Raw genomic sequence first — 21,986 nt, forward strand, 5'->3', positions numbered from 1 at the left:
GAATGCGAAAAGTGCGAGTAAGTAAATCAAATCAACGCCAAGTGAACATGTGGCCAGCAAATACAATTTTGGTAAGTGAACTGAAACTGGCACAAGACTCATTCACTTCATGTTTTATCTCATGCTGCTGCACAACATTGCAGAAATTTAGTAGAAAGTGTTTGTGCATTAAATTGGAGTTGTTTATTGATTTTTTGAGGAAGACTTTCGATTATTTTATTGCTGCTTTCTAAGTGTAGTTTTATGTATTCCATTTAGTTGGAATTTTATTTTTGGAGCAGCTTGACCAAAAATTTAGTCCATGGACTCAAGTTGGTGGAAAATATGCAAGCAAAGTTTTTGTGTGAACAATTTTGGCAATATTTATTGATCGTAGTAGTAAAAGTGGCCAAGAGTGGCTGAGAGATGAATGCGAGGAAGCGCAAAAAGTTTTTGCTTGCAAAATAACTATGCATAATTGGCAACTTGAAGTGGCAGTGTAAACTGTGAAATGGCAACTAGTTATTTTTGTGCTATACTTTTTGTTACCAGCAGCTAATGAAGCGCGAAATGGTTACGAAATATGTTCAGTCGTCTGTGTGGATTGTTAATTGCATTTCGACTGTCGAAGGAAGAGAGAGAGATGAGATATTTTCTATCGCTCTATGCACAGTTTTTATCTTTTGTGTCTCTTTTTGATAGTCGCTCGTGCACACCAGAAGGTTGCACATGCATCAAAGTTTACGTGCAACTGTTGGCCTGAACAGTTCAGTTCAGCTCTCTGATGACAACGCGTATAACTCGGTTTTGCGCAGGGGGAAGGAGGAGGAACAGGTTCAGTAACCGTACGTGTTTCCGGCTACATTACCAAAAGCAATCAGTCAAATATGAAATACTGGCAGCCGCAGTAGTTGACTGCAGCGTTTGGTGGCACGCAGCGTTGGAGAGTGAGTTGGATGAATGGTTTAAGACACAGTTGCCTCTCAAGTGAGCCTGTATGTGTGTGTGTGAGCAACGGTATTCGAGCAAAAACAACTTTGACAATAAAACCAAGCGACATGAGCTGAGCATTCGAGGACGAGTTGTCATCTCTTTCTATATTGCTCTCCTGCTCTCTTTATATACATAGTTATGGCTTGTTGCACGTACACTACATGCACACACTCACACATACACAGACAAAGGACCAACGCACACACATATATACAATGTGACTGACAAGCCACAAGCATTGTCCACATGAAGTACAACGATGCCGACGCCAGCGTCTGCGTCGACGTCGACGTCGCAGTTGCCAGTTGGCTGCTGTAATTGTGAAGGATGTCATCAAGTGGGCAACCCCCCATTATGTCTGTGTATGCGAATCAAGCATATGTACACACACATACATACACCAACAAATATTCGTATATATGTATCTGACGTATATTTTAAGCTCAGGCACTCAAAGGCAAAGTGTTTAAGCCCGAAGAAGAGAGCACAAAAAAAAACCGCAGCAGGCAGAATACAGAAGGCATCAAGCCGTAGCACGTCGGCTCAGCTGACGGTTGATGGTCAAGTGGCCAGGAAGCCAAGGTCCTCATTGAGACCACGACAGAGAAAAGGATGGGGAGACAGAGGCAGACACAGAGGAAGGGATGGGGTGGAAGGACAGCATGTCATACAACTTGATGCTCGTCCTTTGATATCGTGTCAACAATTTCGAATTAATTTTCGCAATTTTCACAAATTTCCTCAAGTTTTCTAGCAACTTTGAAGTTAGTTTCAGTTGAGCACATCAACTTTTCCTTTTCGTCGTTACTTTTGTGTGTGTGTGTGTGTGTGCGTTAATATTTTACGTGTTGCCAGTTGCCAGTTGCGAGTGGAAGTGGCAGTGGCATTGACAGTTGCAAGTTAGCTGCTGGCTGGCAATCCATGATTCAATGTTGTCTATGCCCCATTGATATTTACGCACCATTGAGCCGTTGTTGCCACTGCGCTGCTTAAATGCATTCAGCAACAAATTGCGCGAACTTGTTCAAGTTGCAGCTTCACACGAATGCGCACGGGAATGGGGACAACTTTCAAATGCATTCATTGCGCACAATTAGAAGGCGGAAAATGCGCGGAGACAGGGGAGAGGGGGCGGTGTAGACTGCCACTTGCAATGCATGTCGCCGCCAACCTCTCTAGACTCCACTTGAAAACTTGTACATTAGTTGTGCATACAATTTGCAGCATTCATTTAATACAGTCAGGGCAGGCTAAGTGTGCAACAGACAGGATAAATGGGCAACAAAAAATTCTGAACTGTGAGTGTGTGTGGCACAAACCTTTTTGCCCTAATTAAAAATGATAAAGTTTACCGAAGTAGTAGAAAACTTACCACGGGATTGGAGCCCATTTTGACGTTCTTGGCCATATCCATCATGTCTAACGCCACTCTCGCCATGCATCTGGCATGGTCCTCACAGTGGTCGGGCAGCCCGGACACAGCCATATACTTATCGCCAACAGTTTCCACCTGCAGGCAATATTGAAAATAGAAATTTATGTCTATCCGGTCAACGGTTTAACAGCTGCCCCAAATATGGCTAAAAGGAGCTTGTAATTAAGTTTCTGGCAAACGTTGATGGCAACGTTTTGACAGGCATTTTCGGAGCAGCAGCCACCATTCAATGGATATTTATAATGTGTAGTATAAATAGCATTGAGTTGAGTCATTTGTTCGCTCACCTTGTAAACGTTCAGGTTACGCTTGGAGTCGGTGAGGGCGTCGAAGACCGTGTAGAGCTCGTTAAGCATTTTAACAATTTTCATGGCGCCCTCGGGGTCCGTGTTGGCCGCACAATATTGTCCAAACCCGACAATGCCCGAGAACATAAGCGTTACGGAGTCGTAGCTGTCAAAACACACACACACACACAAATGTATAATAAATAATTGTTGCAAATAGCAAATTGTTTGTATTTATGACCAAGTACAACTGGCTTACCGTTTGGGTGGAACTGGACGCTGATGTCGTAATTCATTTGCCACAGACTTGGGCAGCACTGAGTAAAGCAACCTGGTAAAGAAAATAAATACAGATAAAGAAGAAGAAGAAGATAGATAGATGGTGAATGGCAGCGGAAACAGCAGAAATGAATGACAAACAAATGCAAAGAAAATGTTGAAGTAATTTTAATTTCGCGCCTGAAAGCATGCAATGATTTTTGCTGCTCTTCGTTTCGCTTTCAGAGTCTGAACTGAGACAGAACTGAAGCTTAATGTGTTTCTATTTTCGTATTGCTTCGCATCATTTTTCTTACCTGTCTGTTTTCTGCTTCTCACTCTCCAGATCGCGAAACGTTTGCTGCAGCTTATCCGTCAGCATTTCCAGATTCTTGGTCAACTTGTATTCCGCCTCGAATTTCTCAGACAGCAGCACCAAATCTCTGGCCGCATCGTGCAGCGGCACATCGGAGATGTAAAGTCCCTTTCTATGTTGGGTGGAATCAAAACAAAACAATACCGAAAAGTAAGAGAAATGACACGCATTTCGTTTTACTTAAGTCTATTTAAATTTGCTTGGCTTCTGAACCAGCGAAATAGCAAATAAAATAAAATATGTACAAGAGCCAGACGCACCCAAAAGAAAAAAAAGAAGAAAAATACAACAACGACACACTGAGGACTCTGTACGTGGGCGATATGTCTGGCAGGTCTAGGTTTCTGGGTTTCTGGCCAGGTGTGGCGCAAAAACATTTTTACTGTCACCAATAAATTTCGCTAGGTATTTGCAATTTCTTTCAATTTATATGCAGAAATAATAAACAGCAGCCCATAAACAGTCAACAGCAGCTTCTCTATAAATCCACGATTAAATAAATGACAGTAAATTTTAAAGCCGCGACAACTACTATTTGATACAGCTTAAATCATACTTAAATTATTTCTCACTCACTTGGTTAGATCATCCAAATTCATGACACTGGGATAGCATTGAAAGAGTATGCGATCGGTTTCTGGTATATACATCATTTGGCCCTTGTATGGAAGATAAGAAGTGATAAAAGACAATGATAAAGCGAAGCATTCCACAATTATAATAAAGTTGGTTTTTATGCTGGGTTTTTGTGGCAAGCCGCATTAAATTTCAATTCCAATCGCAATGGCGGCGGCTGTTCGTAATCGCCCATTTTGTTTATTCATTTCATTATGTTGGTGAGTCTGTTTGCCTGCATGTGTGTATATGTGTGTGTGTGTGTGAATTTGGTTGGCCACATATTGAAATCAATGCGGCTGATTGCAGACAGACGAAGCATGACAGCTAAACAGTTGAACAGTTGTTTGGTTGTTGCCCAAAAACAAAAACTTACCTTCAGTCTCAGAAAACGTTGCTCGTGCCGGCTGCTCATGGCGCCCTGTCTCGTCTGTAGAACATAGATGGTGTTTATGTGCGACAGAATGTTCTCGAATGTGAGCTGCAGGTGTGGTCTGATGGCCTCCACCACCTCTATCAGTGAGCAGTTCTCCTCGGCCACTCTGGTGAAACGGAAAAAGCAAAAGCATGGTTAGTTGCCCTGAATGCCTGAATGCTGAAAGCGAAGGACAGTCCTAATGGCTAATCGCAAAACAACAGCAACAGCAAGTTTGGCCATTACACAGTAGTGGAAGTAAAAGTAGAAGATGACGATGATGGCGCAAATGGAAGCAAACTTACCTGGGTATTACGCGGGATACGGCCTTGCCGGCCTGCACGACTTTCATTTGTCTATCGAACATTAAATGGAAGGGAAACACCTTACAGAATGTGGCAGGCGAAATGAGAGGCGCTGTAAATGAGAGAAATTTGGTGGGGCAACGAGTTTACCGATTAGCCTTGGCTATTAGCCAAATTAATGCGCAATGTTTGTCGCTTTGTTACCTTCGCAGAGAAACTCCATGTCATCGCTGGCCGCCGCTTGTTCATCCTTTTTGGCATCCGCTTGGGATTTGGCGGCCACATTGATTTCACGTATGAGAAACTGCACATGGTCATAGCGCTCGATGTCATCGCTTTTGTTTTTCAACAGACGCAGGCACTTCTGCTCCTTGTCGCCATCGCAGTCAAAGCTGTCCTGTGCCAGCGGTCCACTTGGTTGTGTGGCCTTCGATGTTGCAGGCGATTGCTCAGCTGAACGAGAGTGGGGCAAAAAGAAACGTAGCAAGGGAGATAACAATTGAAGATTAACAACAAACAGAGTGGAAAGCAAGAAAACATAACACTTCAGCCCACCAATACAAAAGGTGGCACAAAGCTTAGAGGCTCAGCAGGCAGTAATATAAATCCCTAAAGTCTGATTGTGATTGGTTTAGCAGTTAGCAAACTTGTTAGATTTTATAACTGGGCAAACCAAAGCAGATTACATTCGATATATAAGCAAGAGCGGGTCAGATTCTTAGTATTCGTTTCTTGGGTATGGAATGGAAAATCATCAAAGTGTGCCTCTTGCCATGTTGGCTGGGAGAAGCGATTATGCTGCTGTGCTTTGCTAATAGGGTGTCTGTAAGCGTAATGAGCCTAAAGCAATTTGTTTGCCTCAATTGATGCTTACCCAGCTCACTGGCAATCTGCTGACCATCGTTGTTGTTGTTGTTAATATTGCTGTTGCCGATGCCATTGTTGTTGCTCGCATTGTGATTATTGTTCTGCTCAGAATTTACAGAGGCGGAGACGGAGACAGAGGCAGAGGATGAAGATGCACAAGGTAAAACTGGAGCATCCAAACCCACAACTGTCGTGTCTGTGTCCAATTGCTGTTGTTCGCGTGCCAAAGCACGCTCCTTCTCAGCCTCATCGATGGGCTCTCCTTTGCGCTTCACAATGTCGATTTCCACCTCGACTCCATGCAGTTTCGATGCAACGGCCTGTGAGAGATAAGAGCAAAGAGCGGAGCGGAGCGGAGCGGATGAAGGTGTGTTGCACTGTTTGGCGTGGCAACCACACACAATGCTTGCTTGCTTACCTTGACTATGCCGATGACAATGTGCTCCAGGCCAGGACGTTCCGAGTAGTAATGCAGCAGCAATTCGCCATCTTTCTCGGTGCAGCGAAATGAGGGTGCTCGCATTCCAGGATACAGGGTGCCCAGATGGTCGTGTAAGGCGTCCAAATTCTGTGTGTGTTCATTTGTGTTTATGGTTCAAGTGTGTGGTTGTCGTGTTTTCATTTGTATTCAATGAAAATGCAGCAAAAATTCAATTTCATTTTTCATTATGACTAAGGAATGGACAACGAATGAATGGATGACTGCATGACGATGTTGATACTGATGCTGATGTTGATGTTCATGTTGATGTTGATGCTGTGGCTGATGGGAATGATGATGGTGATGGCAATGGTTAGATGGTTATGTCGATGTCGATGTAGATGTTGATGGTGTGTTGTGTTGTGGTGGTGAAAAGTGCGGAAAATTGAAAATAAATCGAATGTGAGTGCAACAAAAGACGCAAGGCGAAGCAACACACCCAGGCAACCGTATTTAAGTGGGCGGCGCTAGGGCGTGTTCTCAGCTTGTGTGTGTGCGCATTGAAGCAAAATAATGATTATCAATGTGAATGGAGAGAGGGGATAAGGTTACGAGAGAGACAGAGAGAGAAGAGCATCGAATCGATGGCAACATGAAAAATGACTCAGTGCGAAATTGGTAAATGGCGAATGGCAAATGCGATGGCTTGTGTTTGGCTCGCAGAGATCATCTCAGCTGCGATGCATGTGAAATGAGCGTAAAATGCGAAATGTGCTTTAATTAAAAACGCAAAAAACAATGTGTGTGGGTCTGAAGACTCCCTGTTTCACCTGCAGAAAGTCACGGGGCGTTGCACCCAACACTTGTAATATTTTATCATAGCCCGAATCCTGACAGAACTCAAAGAATGTCTTGCCAAACAGTTCCAGTATGTCGTCAGCCGGTATGTCTGTGGAGAAATTGTGTTGAGCATATAATATAATAAAATAGTATACCAGTATATGCGGAATGGTAATGGCCAGGTTCTTTATGAGCCACACACAAACGCACACACACGCAAACACTCGCAGGAAATAATAAAAAGAATAACAACAATTGGCAAGCTACTTACTGAGTATCTCAACAGCTGCTCCAATTAGATTGTATGTTATTTCATCATCGTAAATTTGCCGCACCAGAAATTGTCCTTCCATGCTGACCATGGCTTTTTTTCTGTTTGTGTTTCATTGTCGTCGTTGTTGATGTTGAGGCAAGTATCAAAACGTTGAGTGTCGGTTGCACCAGCAGCAGCATCAGCGACAACGCCAAGTCGAAATATGAGGAGAGAGCGTGAGCATGAGCGAGCAACAGGAGAAGAAGAATGAACACAAAATACATACATTAATTTTAATTAAATTGCTTTTGTGCTTCAATTTATGAGTGCGTAAGTGTGTGTACATTTGTACACACACACTCACACTCTCACACATACACACGTAAGTACATTTGTTTGCTTATGCGTATTTTTGGCTTGGAGCAGCAATAAAGACCGAATGCTTGGCGCATGACGTCTTACAAAACATTTAGCATATAATTTCCCATACTTTTTTTTTTGGTAATCTACAGCCTTTTTACGGGAGCACGTTGACGAATGGCAAAAACTTCTTAAGAGGCTTTCTCAGGCAACTTTAAATAAGATCCGTTAAGTAATTGCATTGAATAAGAAAAGCGTGAGCGAGAAGCGCACAAAATCCACTAGATGAGCATTGTGCAAATCGACTTTATTATTTAATAGAACTTGTGCCAAGCTGTTGCCAAAACAAATTGAATACAACGTGCCAAACACTGAGCACGAAAAAACAGAAAAGAAAAAAAGAGACAAGAAAATGCAGACGTCGCAAAACTCAGCCGAACCGAAACAGAAAAGAATGTAACAGAGCAGAGCAGAAATCAGATAGAAAAAGTAATAGAAAAGTAGATGTTATACGTGCGAAAGTTTTTCCATTTTCCCATTTTCCCCACCCCACCGAGAATACCTGGCTACCCACATCTCTCTATCTGAGTTCTGAGCTCGCTCTGAGCATCTTTTGCGGTAGCTGCTGGAGTTTTACAAGTGGTCGGAGGCGTTGACGAGGGCGGCAACAACACTTCGTTATTGCTCATTTCAAATGTGCGTGGAGCTGTGAGCCACAAGCTGTGCGCTTCTGCAACGACTGCAGCAGCAGCTAAAGCAGTTGTCAAATTGCAAATTGCAAATGATATCAACAGCTGACGCTAGCAAATGCGATTAAATAAAATACGAAATCCTGCTTCACTTTATTTATATCACATGATTCACTTAATTTGATCACATTCCAATATTGGTTTGGTGAGAAATTTCTTAGAGAATAGACTAAATAATGAAGTGTTGAGTTCGTTTTTAATTTCCGACGATGGGGAAAAGTGGCAAAAAGGAGCTGCAGCTATTCAAAATGCCAAAGAAAACTCCACACTTTTGTATACTAGAGAAAGTGGATATTGATTTTCAGCAGCAATTTATTATTCTCTGAAACATTGCATGCAGTTGAGTGCGTACGAGTGTGTGTGCGTGATGTGTGGCAGGAAATTCTAAATTAAAATAGAATTTATGCAAGCGATGTTGAGCATCGTTATAGCAAATTCACTAAAGTTGATTTAAGGTTGAATAGTAACATTTGCTTTAAATGCAAGTTTCAAAATTTAAATATGCCATAATAAATTTAACTAAATGTATTTGCTAAGAGTTGCCAATGGGCTCATTTGGTGCGTTGCTCATTTCGTTTCTTCATTTCAGCCTCGAAGCCATTGAAGTGTCTATCGTTTAGATTGTGCACCGACAAATTTGGGTGCAAATTAAATTAAGGGCGTTCATTTTAGGGCTACCCAAGAGACGACACACCTGTCTACGTTGCGTATGATTGATTTTTATTGATTTAAATGTGTGGGTGTGAGAGTTAATGTTTGCGTGCGTGTGTGTGTGTGTGTCTGTGTGTTTGTGGCGCCTTTTGATCGACTGCTTAATTGAAAAAGTTAATGTGTGTTCGCGCACGTAATAAAGTGAGATATCAAATTGGCCATTTTGATTTGGATTCCTGTTTTTTCGCTCCTTACGTTTATCGTCTAATCAAAAATGTTGCGTTAAATAAAATCAAAAGTTTTTATATGTATACTTCGCTTTGGCATAAAGTCAACATTAATTTTCGACTTTCTAAGCAGCGTTTAAGCTAATTTATGCTGTACAAATTAATTATACAGCAGGCAATTTATCACCTTGTTATTTGCAGCTACTCACGACATTAAGTATACGCCATGTAAGCGGAGCGTAACAAATGCAAGGCGACACTTAGAGTAGCGTTCTTTCTCTGCCACTGCCACTGTCTCTGCTTCTTAGCTGCTAACAAATTCAATTTCCGCTCACAGCTCAAATATATATATTTTTCGCTCTCTTTCTCTGTGTTCGCTCTGTTCTCGCTCATTTAAATATTGTGTGTGTGTGAATGGACAGACCCAGAGAGAGGATGGCCAACTAAGTGGCCTAATCTGGCAAATGGCGTTGGCCATTGCACGTCTAATAATATGAAAACATTTCGCGGACAAATGGCCTCATCCAATGGACCGGCAATAATATACTACGTACTTATGCTATAGTGTTTGTTGTGTGTTTTTCTCACTCGTTTTGTTTTGACTTTCGTTTTCGATTTTCGCTTTTCACCTGTTATCTAGTTGCACGTGCAAAGGATAACAAATTTTTCTTTGGGGGCGATGGCAAAACCATTTGGCAATTAGATATTTGCAGTCGGTGAATAGCCGACGGCAGGATTGGGCATGATTTTGTTATTGACGCTCTCGCGTGTAAATATTATTGTTTAATATGCCATAAGGCAAACGTTTTACCCGCAAATACACAAACATGCTCACTCCTCCCACACACACACACACAGAAACACACTTACAACACTGAAAATGCGCAGCTTAGGGATTTTATGTGACTCAGACACGCAGCTGACTTCTACTGGAGCTGTCATGTGGGGGCTCTCTCTCGCAGTTTAATGGCGGGCCACTAAATCTCTTTATTATGAACTACTTGTTGGCTTTTGGCCGCTCAAAAACTTTAAGTTGGCTTTACAAAGTTTTTTTTTATGCACAAGAAGCAGCCGCAACTGATATAGAATCAATTAGCTAATTTGATTTGTTGTCTGCGGCTTTTAGTTGACTTTTGCCGCAATTCACCGAAAATCTGTTGTGAATCTTTAATGAGATTGTTGTGTGTCGCATCTGTGGATTTTGTATTTAGTGGCAAATCGGTTGGGTTGTATTTTGGGCATTAACCATCCATCTGTCGACCTTGGCTACCAGCTGGAATAGCTTATGAACTTTCATTCCATGCCAATGATGACAAAGTTGCTTCATTTTGTGGGCGGCTCAAAACTTAAGACTTTCGTTTGTATGTGTGTGTCGCTTTCATCTCTCTCTCTCACACTCACATACACACACAAACGGCCCACACACAGCCTCAGCGAAAGTAGCGCATTTCAATGGCTGGGGCACTTGGCTGAAGAGCGCGCCGACTCGGCTCTGCTCAGCTAAATATAAAACACATTCAGTTTGTCTTTGGTTTAGTGTCCTTTCAATGGGGTACTTTCATTATGTGGCACACAATGTAACAAAAGGATAAAATATTTATAGATAGACTGGCAGATTTATTGAGCTTAATTCCTGCTATTTATAATTTCAACATTTGTCCTGAGTTTCAGCTCTCTGGCTTTCTCGCTTTGACTTTATTTTAGTCAAGTCTTTATCAGGTGCTTAGTTAGTCGCCTATGCATGACTGCAACGTTCTTGGCTGGCTTTTTTGTAAGTGGCTGCTGCTGCTGCTGTTGCTGCTGCCTTTGCACCGAAGACCCCCGAAGAACAAGTGCAAAGCTGCAGCGCAGAAACGGAAACGAAATAAGGTTAAAAGCCACTTAAGACTTGTGCAAGTTAATGTGGCACATAACTCAAGTGAGTCACATATTTTATTGTGCGCACAGAGGAGCACAGAAACAACGTGAAAACATTGCACATTCTCACGCACACACACACACAGACACATACAGGCAATTACATATATGATGTTGATGTGTGCGTGTGTGACTAAAGTTGGGCCATGGCCAGGGCCAGGTCATACATTAGCATTGGTAATAAGAAACGCATTCTTGTTGCTCTAATTCCTTGCCAGCAATGCCAAATTGTAGCCAAGGCAAAGAGAAAGAGAGAGAGTCTGAGAGGCGAGGCAATCAAATAAAATCGTAATGATACAATCGATAATACTTATTGTGGCAATTGAGATAAGATGGCAAAACGATTTTTAAGAGACTGGTAGCGTAAATAGCTCTACAATTGGCCACACTAAAATGGGCAACAAATTAACATTGAAATGACGTACTAAACGCTATAAACGCGATACCCTGGAACACTGTAAATCAGGATTTACAGAGTATTTGCCTTTCATTATTTATTTATTTTGCTGGCTGCTATTCAAAGCAGCACAACTTGCTTGTACTTAGCGCTAAGCGTTGCGAACTGCGTTTGATGTTGTCGCTGAATGAGGTCGTCTTTGTATGTGATTAGCGTTAAACAGACGTGATATAAGTTTTTAATGATAAAAGCGAAAGCATTTCGATGTCACTTTGTGTGTGTGTGTGTGTGTCTTACTCATCATCAGCATCATGATTGTCAATGTCATTGTCATAGCCACAGCGATTAGCTGAACTGAGTCAATTTAGCTATGGCTTAGTAGAAATTTAGCCATGGCCACGGGGCGTATGATTAACCTTTAGCACACAGTCACAAGTGTATGCTGAGGCAGAACTTAATCTGTCTCACTCGCAAATCGGTTGAAGCGATAAAAAATCAAAGAGCGAAAACCGAAGAAGCAGTTGCTACTGTTATTGTTGTTGTTGCTGTTGCTGTTGCTGCTGCTGTGGTTGGTCAAGCAAATTAATGAATCCCACTTTTGTCCAAGAGCTCATTAATAACTGTCCACATGCGTGGCAAGCGCAACTTTGTCACGGGAACCTGCCAGGCTGCCAAGTTGCCTGTCTGACAAGGCCCCAAGCACACCAAATCGAAATCCACTCGTCCATTTGTTATGCCACCAAAACCATTTTGTGGCTGCTCATCGATTGAGTTTCTCCTGTCTCATTTTCTACTCTGCTCTGCTCTGCTGTCCTGTCCTGTCTTGTCTTGTCTTCTGCTTTGCCTGTGCTATGCTTTTCGCATTTTCTGTTTTTCCTGTTCTCTTTTTTTTTTCTTTGGCTTGGCCAAATTTATCTATGCGCGCACTGTGACATCTCGAAATTAGGACATCATTAGCAACTGTCGATGAGCGCTGATAAATGCGGTACACGGCCTTTTGCCGCTGCCAGTTAATGCTGCTCCCCGTTAATGCTGCCCGAAGGCTGCTTTTGCAGTTGACTGAACCTCTCAGACGATAGACTGCTGTGCTGAACCTTTAATTTTTGTTTAGTTTTTAAGGCGAACCTAACTTGTTATTTGCGAAATTCATGCAAATTAGAAATACTTGAAAATGAACTCGTTTATAATGAGATATTTCGATAGTGGTAAAGGGTAAGTGCTCTTCAACCATACATATTTGTTTTCATATCCAGCGTATAATCTATTTAATTGGATAGAGGTCTAAGGACATGACAATCAAAGCGTTGTTACGCCAGTTACGACTTCTTACCCATCGATTGAGTTCCGCACTGACGCCTTTGGCATACGAAACTTGGCGGAAATAGCTTTGCGAGACTCGAGGAATACTCTGTAAAGCAACGCAAATTTTATAGCCAATAAATTTAATCAGCTTCCTCGATAGGCTGACAGTTTTCACATGCTGAAATGAATTCCAACTTTTATTGGATTTTCCGTTAACTGGACGAATTTCGGAGAATATGTTTATTAATTTTTATGGTCGATTTAGAGGGTATTAGAAAGTTAGCAAGGGCATTTGATTTAATGATGCCCAACGGGCAGTGCGGCGCAAACACAAAGCAATGCAAAATTTGAAGTGACACAAACGAGGCAGCAACAAAATGTCGCAAATTGACAGTGGCACAAGGCAAACACTTCCGGTTTGACATGCGAATGTACTGTGGGGTAAGTTAGTTACATTCTTGTAATTTTGAAACAAGTGAGAGTTTTTGAAAAAAGTTACCGGAAAATGCAAGAGAAAAGACAAATTCTGAAGCCCTTTAATGTGCTTATGCTTGATACAAAAAGGGAAAGAAAATTATGCAACATTTTTCTATGCTTAAATAGCATCAGTTTTATTAAGTTATGATCAATGGATATGGAAATTTCTCCCACAGTACACAGTGCAGTAACAGTTATGCAGTTGCATTGGCGCCGCAGGCAGTTGAATATCTGTCCCCGTTGTCCTCGATTTTGTCCTCGTTGTTGTTATTGTCGTTGTCGTTGTCGCTGTATGTAGTTTGTCGTTTGTCGCTTTGGTTGTCGCTGTCGTTGTCGCTGTGTGCACTGTAAGGGGCGGAAGTAAACACTCGCCGATATGTTCGCCAATGTCTTGTTGGTATATGCAAATCAAGAGAAATTTTCTTTCAGAGATTTACAACGCCCGCTGTGCTACTATTGCTACTGCTGCTGCTGTTGCTGCTTCTGCTCGGTCAACACCATCGATTTGCATGTCATCAATGGGAAAACGTAAGGCACTGCGGGCACAAGCAAATATGTTAGGCACAAATAGAGTAGCTTAGCTTTACTTCGAGCTCTCCATTGTCTGGGACAGTTGTAGCCTGGAATTTGCTGTCAAGAGGCATCTGTTTGCTGCTCGTTGCACACACAATGCAATGTTGGAAATGAAAAGTTGGCGTTGTTGCCGCTTTGGCAGCGACCAATGACAGTTTCACTGCGAGTTGAACTAGGTCTGCTAGTTGAATCTACCAAATGTAAGTGAACGAACGCACAAAAAACTAGACAAGGTTATGCTTCGTTGATTCGTAGAACGCGCTCAAAATAAATTGCATTCCAGCCGTGCGTTGCTTTGCATAAAAGCATACAGAAGACCTTTTAGCTGCAATGCAATTAATACGCATTCCGTTGCTGCAGTTGAGCGTAAAGCGTGGCATGCCAAAGCAAAGCAAAGTAAAGTGAAACGTTGAGCACACACACACACAGTGCGTATGAATAACCTATTATGTATTGCGTATACGCCCCATCCGTGAGCTGACAATTCGCGACCAGCATATTTCACTTATTTAATTAATATTTGTTGCCTTCTACCCGCAGGCGCCGCTGTCAATCGCGAACTAAGGGTGGCTTTTTGCTTAAGAGCGGCCAAATTCTGGCTGTGGTCGTTGTTGTTGTTGTTGTTTGGCTTGTATCAAGTTATTATTATGAATTAATGGGCTTTGTGTGGTCTTTAGTTTGGCACAAAAGTCGATAAATTTATAATTAGCTTTTGGCGTTAAATGAGATGGAAATAACTTAAGAGCAGGCTACAAAAGCTTTGACTTTCTCCGCGTTCCAAGTTGACTTTATAAGAACGCAGTCCGATAAATTGCCAGCCATGAGCTCTGGGCTTTAGTTCCTTTTAACTTGAGCTGCTATCTGCTTATACACTTTAGCTGAGCTCTGCTCAGCCATCTACAAAAGCCATTCACTGTATTTATTTATGTGGAATTGTCCAAAAATTTAATTGCACTGCTCATTTAATATTAATCGAGTTAGAGTTATACGGCAAACATAGTTGAAGAAATTGATGTGGATTATGGCACTTCATTTGAGTTAAACGCACGAACGGACACTTGGTCAGAACGACTGCTATTGAAGAGCCATAACAGGCGATAATGTGAGAGCACTGCGCGTACATATTACGTATGCGTCCCGTTGCCAGTTTTGAGCGCACGCACGCGACGCGTAATTCATAAAGCGATAAAACGAGAGCTGAACATAAAACGCGAACTTACAAACATAAAATGTGGGCGTCGAACTTTGTGGGCGTGGTGTTGGAATGAATGAATGGATGGATAAGTGGGTGGGCACCTGGTAGGGCAGCGAAATGTAAGAATATGAAGCAATCAAACGCACAATAAATGAAGCGACCAAAAGAAAAGAAAAACGTCGTAGAGTCGCCAAGAGGAAATGCAATCAAAGCTAAAAGTAATCTCAGCGATAAGTGCGAAAACGTGTCAATATTGTAAGGTAGTAAGCTTCTGGTGTCAAAAGGGGCGAGCTGGTGTCTGGTGAGGAGGAGGGGGAAGAGAGAAATGCCTGCACATGACACTCGATATACATATTGAGATGTCGAAAACAATTGACAAACAGCCGGCGACAGTTTTGTTTGTTTGTGCAAAGATATGAAAATATGACACATTCAGCTTTGCAAATGCAAAAAGTTGAAGACAAACTAACACGATTCAAAGTTTTTCTCTTTTATTTTTCGGAGGGTGAAGGATTGTTTGTTCACGCTCTCGGGGCAACCCCACGCATGTTTATTTGTCTTGGTAAGCGACACACCAATACATATAAACACACACACACGCACAATGAAGAAACACCGCAGACAACTTTTGTGTTCTTTTTGTACTCAAAACTAGAAGAAGTTAGCAGAAAAATGAACGCCTTGGCTGGGATTGAAACTTTAGACGCATCAACGCACATTTGTTGACGCATTCCAATACACTCACACACATGCCACACACACACAAACATACACACGTGCTTACTAACACACTCAACTCGTTACATGCCTGAGAAATGCCATTTCCGACACTCACACAGACAAACACACTTGAAAAGCGACTCGAATTTCCATAATGTCTGCCATGAAAATGCGATCGATTTTCGTGTGGCACAACCAAAAAAAAAAACATGAAGAGAAATGAAAGGAAAAAAAATAACAGCATAATGCTGCGGGCTAGGTCGTGGCAGGAGGTGTGGTTCCTTTTTTTTTTTTGTATACACATGCTGTCTGTGTGGATGTGTGTATGAATTTCTAAAGAGTAGCAAGAGAGAGTCAGCCGCAAATGGTAAGCTAAAATAAAATCAGTAATATGAAGCTTGGACATGGGTGTGAGTACAAATCCGCCGCCTAATGGCCCTAAGCAACCCCAAAAAATGCAAAAAAAACAAGAATGTTGTTGCGCGGTTTTTAAGCAGCACTTAGTGAAGGGCTTCCGAATTAACATGAACTTCAAAATGCGTTTTTAATGGCTAAAGAATTCAACTGTCTCTGCCACGTGTGATATATTTTAGCATCATATGAAATCTGTGCCTATTTTCTAGCACGTTTGAGTGACAAAACGCTCGCTGATAGCCCCCCATTGGCATCCTTTTGCTGTGCTTCTGTCTGCGTGGCAGCTCGTTACTAGCTCAAAGCTGAGCCACACGGAATGAAGATTGATGACTCCTTAGCATTTGTCAGCAGTTGGCCCAGCTGCTTGCTGCTTTTGCTGCTGACTGCTTGCCGCTTATTCAAAGTTAATAAGTCGCAAAATGTTCGTTTTTTGGAGCAGAGCAGAAAGCCATTGGAACGTGTTCTGCAAAATTCGCACAAATTTGCATTTAATATGCCTCCAACAACAATACCAGCAAATAGCTGTAGCTCAGTACTATGCGGCGTATGCGCAATAAGTGAAGCGAGAATTTGGCCCATGCAAAACGGAGGCGTGAAGCTAATCCTACGCTTCGTGGCGTTGTCGTCGTCGTCGTCGTCGCAGTCGTCCGCACCATTATATATCACATTTTCCATCCCACTAGCTGCGCCCCAATAAAGACAGAGGCGGGTCATGCAAAAATTAGGGCCAGTTCAGATAAAGCTTTTGATGCAAAATAGAAAAAGCGAAAACAGAAACAAAAACAAAAGCGGAAAAAATTCTAATCAAATTCTAGGAAAAGTTACACATTCCGCGGAATCTTTGCAAAGTTCTAATAATGTTTTGTTACATATTTATTATTAGTTTTTGGTTGGCTTAAAACGGATTTCGCTAGCTGCAGTATTCGGGTCGAGTTTACGTTTATATTTACTTTCCAGCATAACGTGTGCATAATCAATCGACTCATGCCCCAATTGTTGGTCCAGCATGTTGCGGGCAGCAGAGCATTAACAGTGAATTTTTGGCAGTAAACGCAGTAGCTCATCTCACTGTGAGTGTGTATGGGAGAGAGATATACTGGTATATATATAAGTTGACTGACATATTGACAAACTGGCAGACAGGCAGCGAGGACGATGGACAGATGTGGGTGAGGACCTTGAGGGTTAGACGCCATTCCGACACATGCAGCTCGCCCTTATTGTGGTCGTGTGTGTGTGTGAATGTGTGTGTGTGTGGTTGTGTGTGATGTAAAACATTTTATAGGCAAATCGATTTTTGTCTAAAGTGCCACAAACACGCACACTGGCAGCAACAGCAACAGCAGTAGCGATAACAATAACAAGGACTTTCGCAACAATAACAATAAAGCGGCACTGCGGCAGCGCAGAGATAGAGACAGTGGCAAAGAAGAGAAGCATTTGCGAGAGGCGGGAGGTGTAGATTTCCGGTCTGTGTATTAGTAAGAACAACAGTAAGAACGACAACAACAACAACAACAATTACTGACACATTGACCGTGGCCAACTGTGTCTCAAGAGTTAATGTCAAGCGTTTCAGCCTCAGCCTTAGGCGAGAGCGAAAGTGGCAACGGTTATCTCTAACACATCTGATCCTTGCCGCACATCAAAGTCAAAGTCAAGTTGCAAAGTAAAAAAAAATAGTAGAAGTAGTAGGCACAATTCATACTTAAATTGTCAGAGGCAGCTTTAAGCCTTAATACACTCTCCTATTTAGGGGGGCAGATTAATGAGGCTCATTTGCAGATTGATGTGCTGCAATTATGCGGCAACAACAGCCAACACCAACAATGTGCCCATAAAACACTTAGCGCACAGATTCTGATTAAGTGGAGGCGACTCGACACAACTGTCGAGGGAGCGAAGAATTTGTTTAGTGAATTGACTTTAAAGCTGAGCAAAGCGACTTGCTTGTTGTTTGCTGGTTGCTTTAAAAGCAATCAACTTGAGGCCCAACGACAACTTTCTCATTCTCATTTATTCGTTTTGCGGTCAGCAGTGTGTCAATCAAGGCAAATGCCATTGCCATTCATATTGAAGGCACAGACAGACAGATAGATAGATAGACAGGGCGGAGAATCAGACAGACAAACAGAAAGAGAAAGAGAGAGACAAAGGCAGACAGCAGAGAAAAGTAACGGTACGCACGTATGCGCTGCTCCTCGTATCCTGTCAATGGTATTCGCCTTTGGTCTTGCCTTCTTTTTAATGAACGCTTTGACAATGCCTTCGAGTGCAACAAAACGAGAGTCTAACGAGGACAATTGCCGTCTCCGTCTGAGTATGCGTGTGCGTCAATGTGTGTGTGTGTGTGTTGGTAGATGGCTCAAGTGTGGGCCAACGTCAATGCCAATGCCTGGCCGCCTCAAGTGGAAGGATAATGAGTGTCTCTCTTGCCACAGCCAGCGGCCACATCGCCACACCAACAACTGACATTGCTATTGCTGCTGCTGCACTGATTGCTCACTGTCAATGCCAGCTGCTAGCTGGCAGCAACCAGCAACCAGTAACTGGCTGCAATGTAATTAAAGTCATGTCATTGACAGCCTCATTGGCAGTTGGCGCTTTAAGCTAAGGGTCAACCGAGGAAAGCTGAAACCTAACAAGAAGTTGCTTATCGCGTTGCCATTGTTACGACAACAGCAAATGAGAAAAGTTGCCTTTCCATTCTCCCTCATATTTTTGCTTTAGATAATTAAAAGGGTTCTCCGAGCGTGCACATCTGGCAAGTTAATGCTCGACTTTTTGGCAGCTGACTTGCGGTTAAGCAATCAAAAAACATAAATCATGGTCAATTAGTGAAAGCAACTCTCTTTCTCTGACGTCATGGTAGCCTGCGTTGCCCAGGGTAGTCTGGAATGCCTTTCCACAGAGATAGAGAGAGAGAGGGAGCGAAGTGGAGAGAGAGGAGCAAATGACTAAGGCAAAGTCAAAGGCAACACACAAACACACACAGCGAATGGGCGAGGAAGAACACACAAAATGTGGAGAGGGCAGAACTACAAATGGTGGTTAAGCAAATACACACGCAATATCAATAACTTAATTAAGATAAATGCGAATTGTATTTAGTCATAGACCATATACACATACATGTAAGAACAATAGAACACATACACACACATAAAAGGGGGCACGCGCCGGGTGCCATTTTGGGCTGGTATTTTTGCCCGGATATCCGTTAATTCTTGCACTGCATTTGGTGTGTGTGTGTGTGTGTGTGTGTGTGTGTGTGTGAACTGGCGCAGACCCAGCGAAATCTTTGTTAACATTAATGCGACGCGTGTTTTGCTTGTTTATGTGCTACTAACATCACACACACTCCTTCCACTAACACACACAATTAATTTATGTACTTTGGCGGCTTGGGGGCTTGGGCGTGGCAGTGCGTGCCAATGTGAAAAATGGATAATTAGTTAATTGCAGCTCAAGCTCAAACTGCCGTGGTAGACAAATGTGCATAAATATGTGTATTTTAGTTATTAATTAATTGCGCCACATTGTGAAATTTAGCAAGAATCTGCAACTGAAACTTGAGCTGCCAACACAAAATTGTAGCCAACACCTTTGGCAATTGTGTCGACTCCCAAATTCCACGAATTTGCTTTGTTGTTGCCCTGCCTTTAAGTCTGATGTATGTATATAGTTTTGCCCTTAGCTGCGAAACTTAATTATACTCTTTCTTAACTTCGAAGTGCGCCACGAGTTTCACTTTTGGGTAAAGTTAGTTGCACATTAACTTACTTGATATTCTGTTTAACTTGGCTATGACTTTTCCCTTTGTTACTTACTTTATTTTCTCCCATATTTCCTCGCCAAAATGTTTGAGCACCAGCAACTCCAAGGCGTAGTTCACAAAGCCATACTGCAACGAAAGTGAATAATGGCAAAGCATAAACACGAGTGATTAGTTTTTTTTTGTTTGGTTTGTTTGTGAAATTGGATAAATAATATGATAACTACTATTATAATAAGCAATTTATTTAACGCACAATACTTATTTTATCTTCTTTTTATTTATGGCGTTTCGTTCATCAAGACATTGATGCAGTTTTTGAAGTGGCCAAACGGCAATTACAGAAACATTTTTATGGCCACTCAAATGAAATCATAAAAACGGCAGCTAAAATCGAATGCTCGCACATTTTAATTACATTTGGCAAGCGAAATACGAGCACTCGTAAGTGATAATAAAATGGCGTCCAGTGCGAATGAAGGCCGCATCGGTAGAAACTCTTTTTTGGGCTCCCCAAAATAAAAGAAGAGCGGGAGGCGCTGAGTTTAAGGTTTGTTGGCTTGTTGTGTTATGTGTTGGGTACTGTAAATGTGAAAAATGTGAAATCAATAACGATTGCGCATTTCATTTCTTTCAAATGTATCCTATAAGCAATCAATTTGATTTGTTATGCGAAATCAAACCCAGGCACACTGTAAGACAGACAGATATATAGACTTACAACCATAGAGACAAGCAGATAGTCGAATGCCCATGGAGCTGGAGCTGGAGCTTGCAAGATGGCGCACAATCAATCGTTTCCGCCGGAAGTAATACTAAACAAGCAAAATACTTGAAATATATTTACATACATTACGCATACGTCTAGTGGCCCCAAACCTGCTGCTGCTGCTTCGCTCTTCAGCTGCTTCGCTCTTCTGCTTCAACCATGCTTCTTCAGCTTGGCTGCCTGATGAAGATGTATCTAACAGATACTTGATGTTTATTGCCTTTGTTGCGCACATTGAAATGTTGCAACAACAAGCCCAAGTCTTCAGCTAACCGTGTAAGGTATACGCTCAGGGTAATTTTCAAATAGAAAACATGTGAAATGTGCCATCATTAGATATAACATTGCGTCGCTTCGTTTTTGCATTTATCCTTGGCAAAACAGCAGACTTTATTTACTTAATTTACGATTTATTTTCGCAACGCACTTGAATTGTGTATCTAGTCGCATCATTTTAAATTCACGGGTTTAAATATAAATTTGTTTATTTTTATGACACAATTAAAATAACGATTTTGAACAGATGCATTTATTTTCATTCAATTTGCACTGCCAATAAAACTGTCATTTATGAAAGCTAATATTTATATAAATTTTAGTATTTATGTTGCGCTTTGCCCCCGTTTTGGAAACTCACCATTTTTGCAGCTTGTTTTATTGTTGTTCCTGCTGTTGCTATTGAATTGAATATACGTTGTCGATGCTTTAATCCACTTTCACATATATATGCACATTTGTAAATATGTCTAACACATGCAAATCATGGCTTTGCGTTTGATTTCAATATTTAATCTCGCTGCATTTCAGTTTGACATTTTTGTCTGAGATTGATTAGTTTTATATTTTTTTTTGTTTGCACCGTCGAAGTTGAGTTTTCAGCTTTACGTGGAATATGTCAAAAAAGAAAAGATGGAAAATAAATTTTGAATAAACAAAACTATTGCAAATATGAAAAGTGTGTGTTGAGTTCACGTTTTGGGTCCCACTGATGCCATTGATGGAGAATCAGAAATGCCACAAAGGACATGAATATTTCATGAGTTTTTACATTGAAATCGGCTTAACGTTGCTTCCATCTCTACGCTTTTCTCTTATTCGTGTTTCACTTTAAATTCTGCCTGCCTGCTTGCCTTGGCTTTCTTATTTTGTTTTGTTTTTTTTTCTGTGTTTTATTTATATTCCGTATATATTCCGTAAATATTCCGTAAAGGAGCCTTGGTAGCCTTGTTTTAAGGACGGGCTGCTAATCAAATATTCCAATGAGAGCAAGTGACTGAAGGAGCCCTAAGCATTGGCCCAACAGTTGCAGCTATTTGTAGTGCCATTTGCTGGCGGCTTATTGCAGCTGTTATTGCATTCTTGCATGTTTGTTGCATGCCACATGCAACACGTGCAAAAGCCAAAGGCGCTTTTCCA

General features: G+C 41.7%; 1 protein-coding gene and 1 long non-coding RNA gene across 3 annotated transcripts in view; one reads left to right on the top strand and one right to left on the bottom strand.

Annotated features, from left to right (window-relative positions):
• LOC132784286 (guanylate cyclase soluble subunit beta-1) overlaps window positions 1-21,986 on the bottom strand; it is a 47,810-nt gene that overhangs the window by 23,380 nt on the left and 2,444 nt on the right. The window contains exons 2-15 of one of the 2 annotated variants that reach the window (XM_060789810.1): window positions 21,208-21,449; window positions 19,857-19,930; window positions 7,063-7,163; window positions 6,782-6,900; window positions 5,949-6,098; window positions 5,538-5,850; window positions 4,868-5,116; window positions 4,664-4,775; window positions 4,320-4,485; window positions 3,905-3,987; window positions 3,270-3,440; window positions 2,954-3,025; window positions 2,695-2,860; window positions 2,345-2,482 (exon numbers count right to left, since the gene is read on the bottom strand). In XM_060789810.1, coding sequence (XP_060645793.1) covers window positions 2,345-2,482; window positions 2,695-2,860; window positions 2,954-3,025; window positions 3,270-3,440; window positions 3,905-3,987; window positions 4,320-4,485; window positions 4,664-4,775; window positions 4,868-5,116; window positions 5,538-5,850; window positions 5,949-6,098; window positions 6,782-6,900; window positions 7,063-7,163; window positions 19,857-19,930; window positions 21,208-21,210 — 1,917 coding nt within the window. In that variant the 5' untranslated portion in view covers window positions 21,211-21,449. Of the gene's footprint in view, window positions 1-2,344; window positions 2,483-2,694; window positions 2,861-2,953; window positions 3,026-3,269; window positions 3,441-3,904; window positions 3,988-4,319; window positions 4,486-4,663; window positions 4,776-4,867; window positions 5,117-5,537; window positions 5,851-5,948; window positions 6,099-6,781; window positions 6,901-7,062; window positions 7,164-19,856; window positions 19,931-20,522; window positions 20,544-21,207; window positions 21,450-21,986 lie in introns of those variants that run through there. The other variant, XM_060789808.1, reaches the window with a different exon arrangement.
• On the top strand, window positions 3,004-3,799 carry LOC132784289 (uncharacterized). The gene is made up of 3 exons (XR_009632241.1): window positions 3,004-3,135; window positions 3,299-3,478; window positions 3,545-3,799. It is a non-coding gene; the product is annotated as an uncharacterized LOC132784289 (long non-coding RNA).

Source organism: Drosophila nasuta, chromosome 2R, assembly GCF_023558535.2.
Source record: "Drosophila nasuta strain 15112-1781.00 chromosome 2R, ASM2355853v1, whole genome shotgun sequence".
Classification (NCBI taxonomy): Eukaryota; Metazoa; Arthropoda; class Insecta; order Diptera; family Drosophilidae; genus Drosophila; species Drosophila nasuta.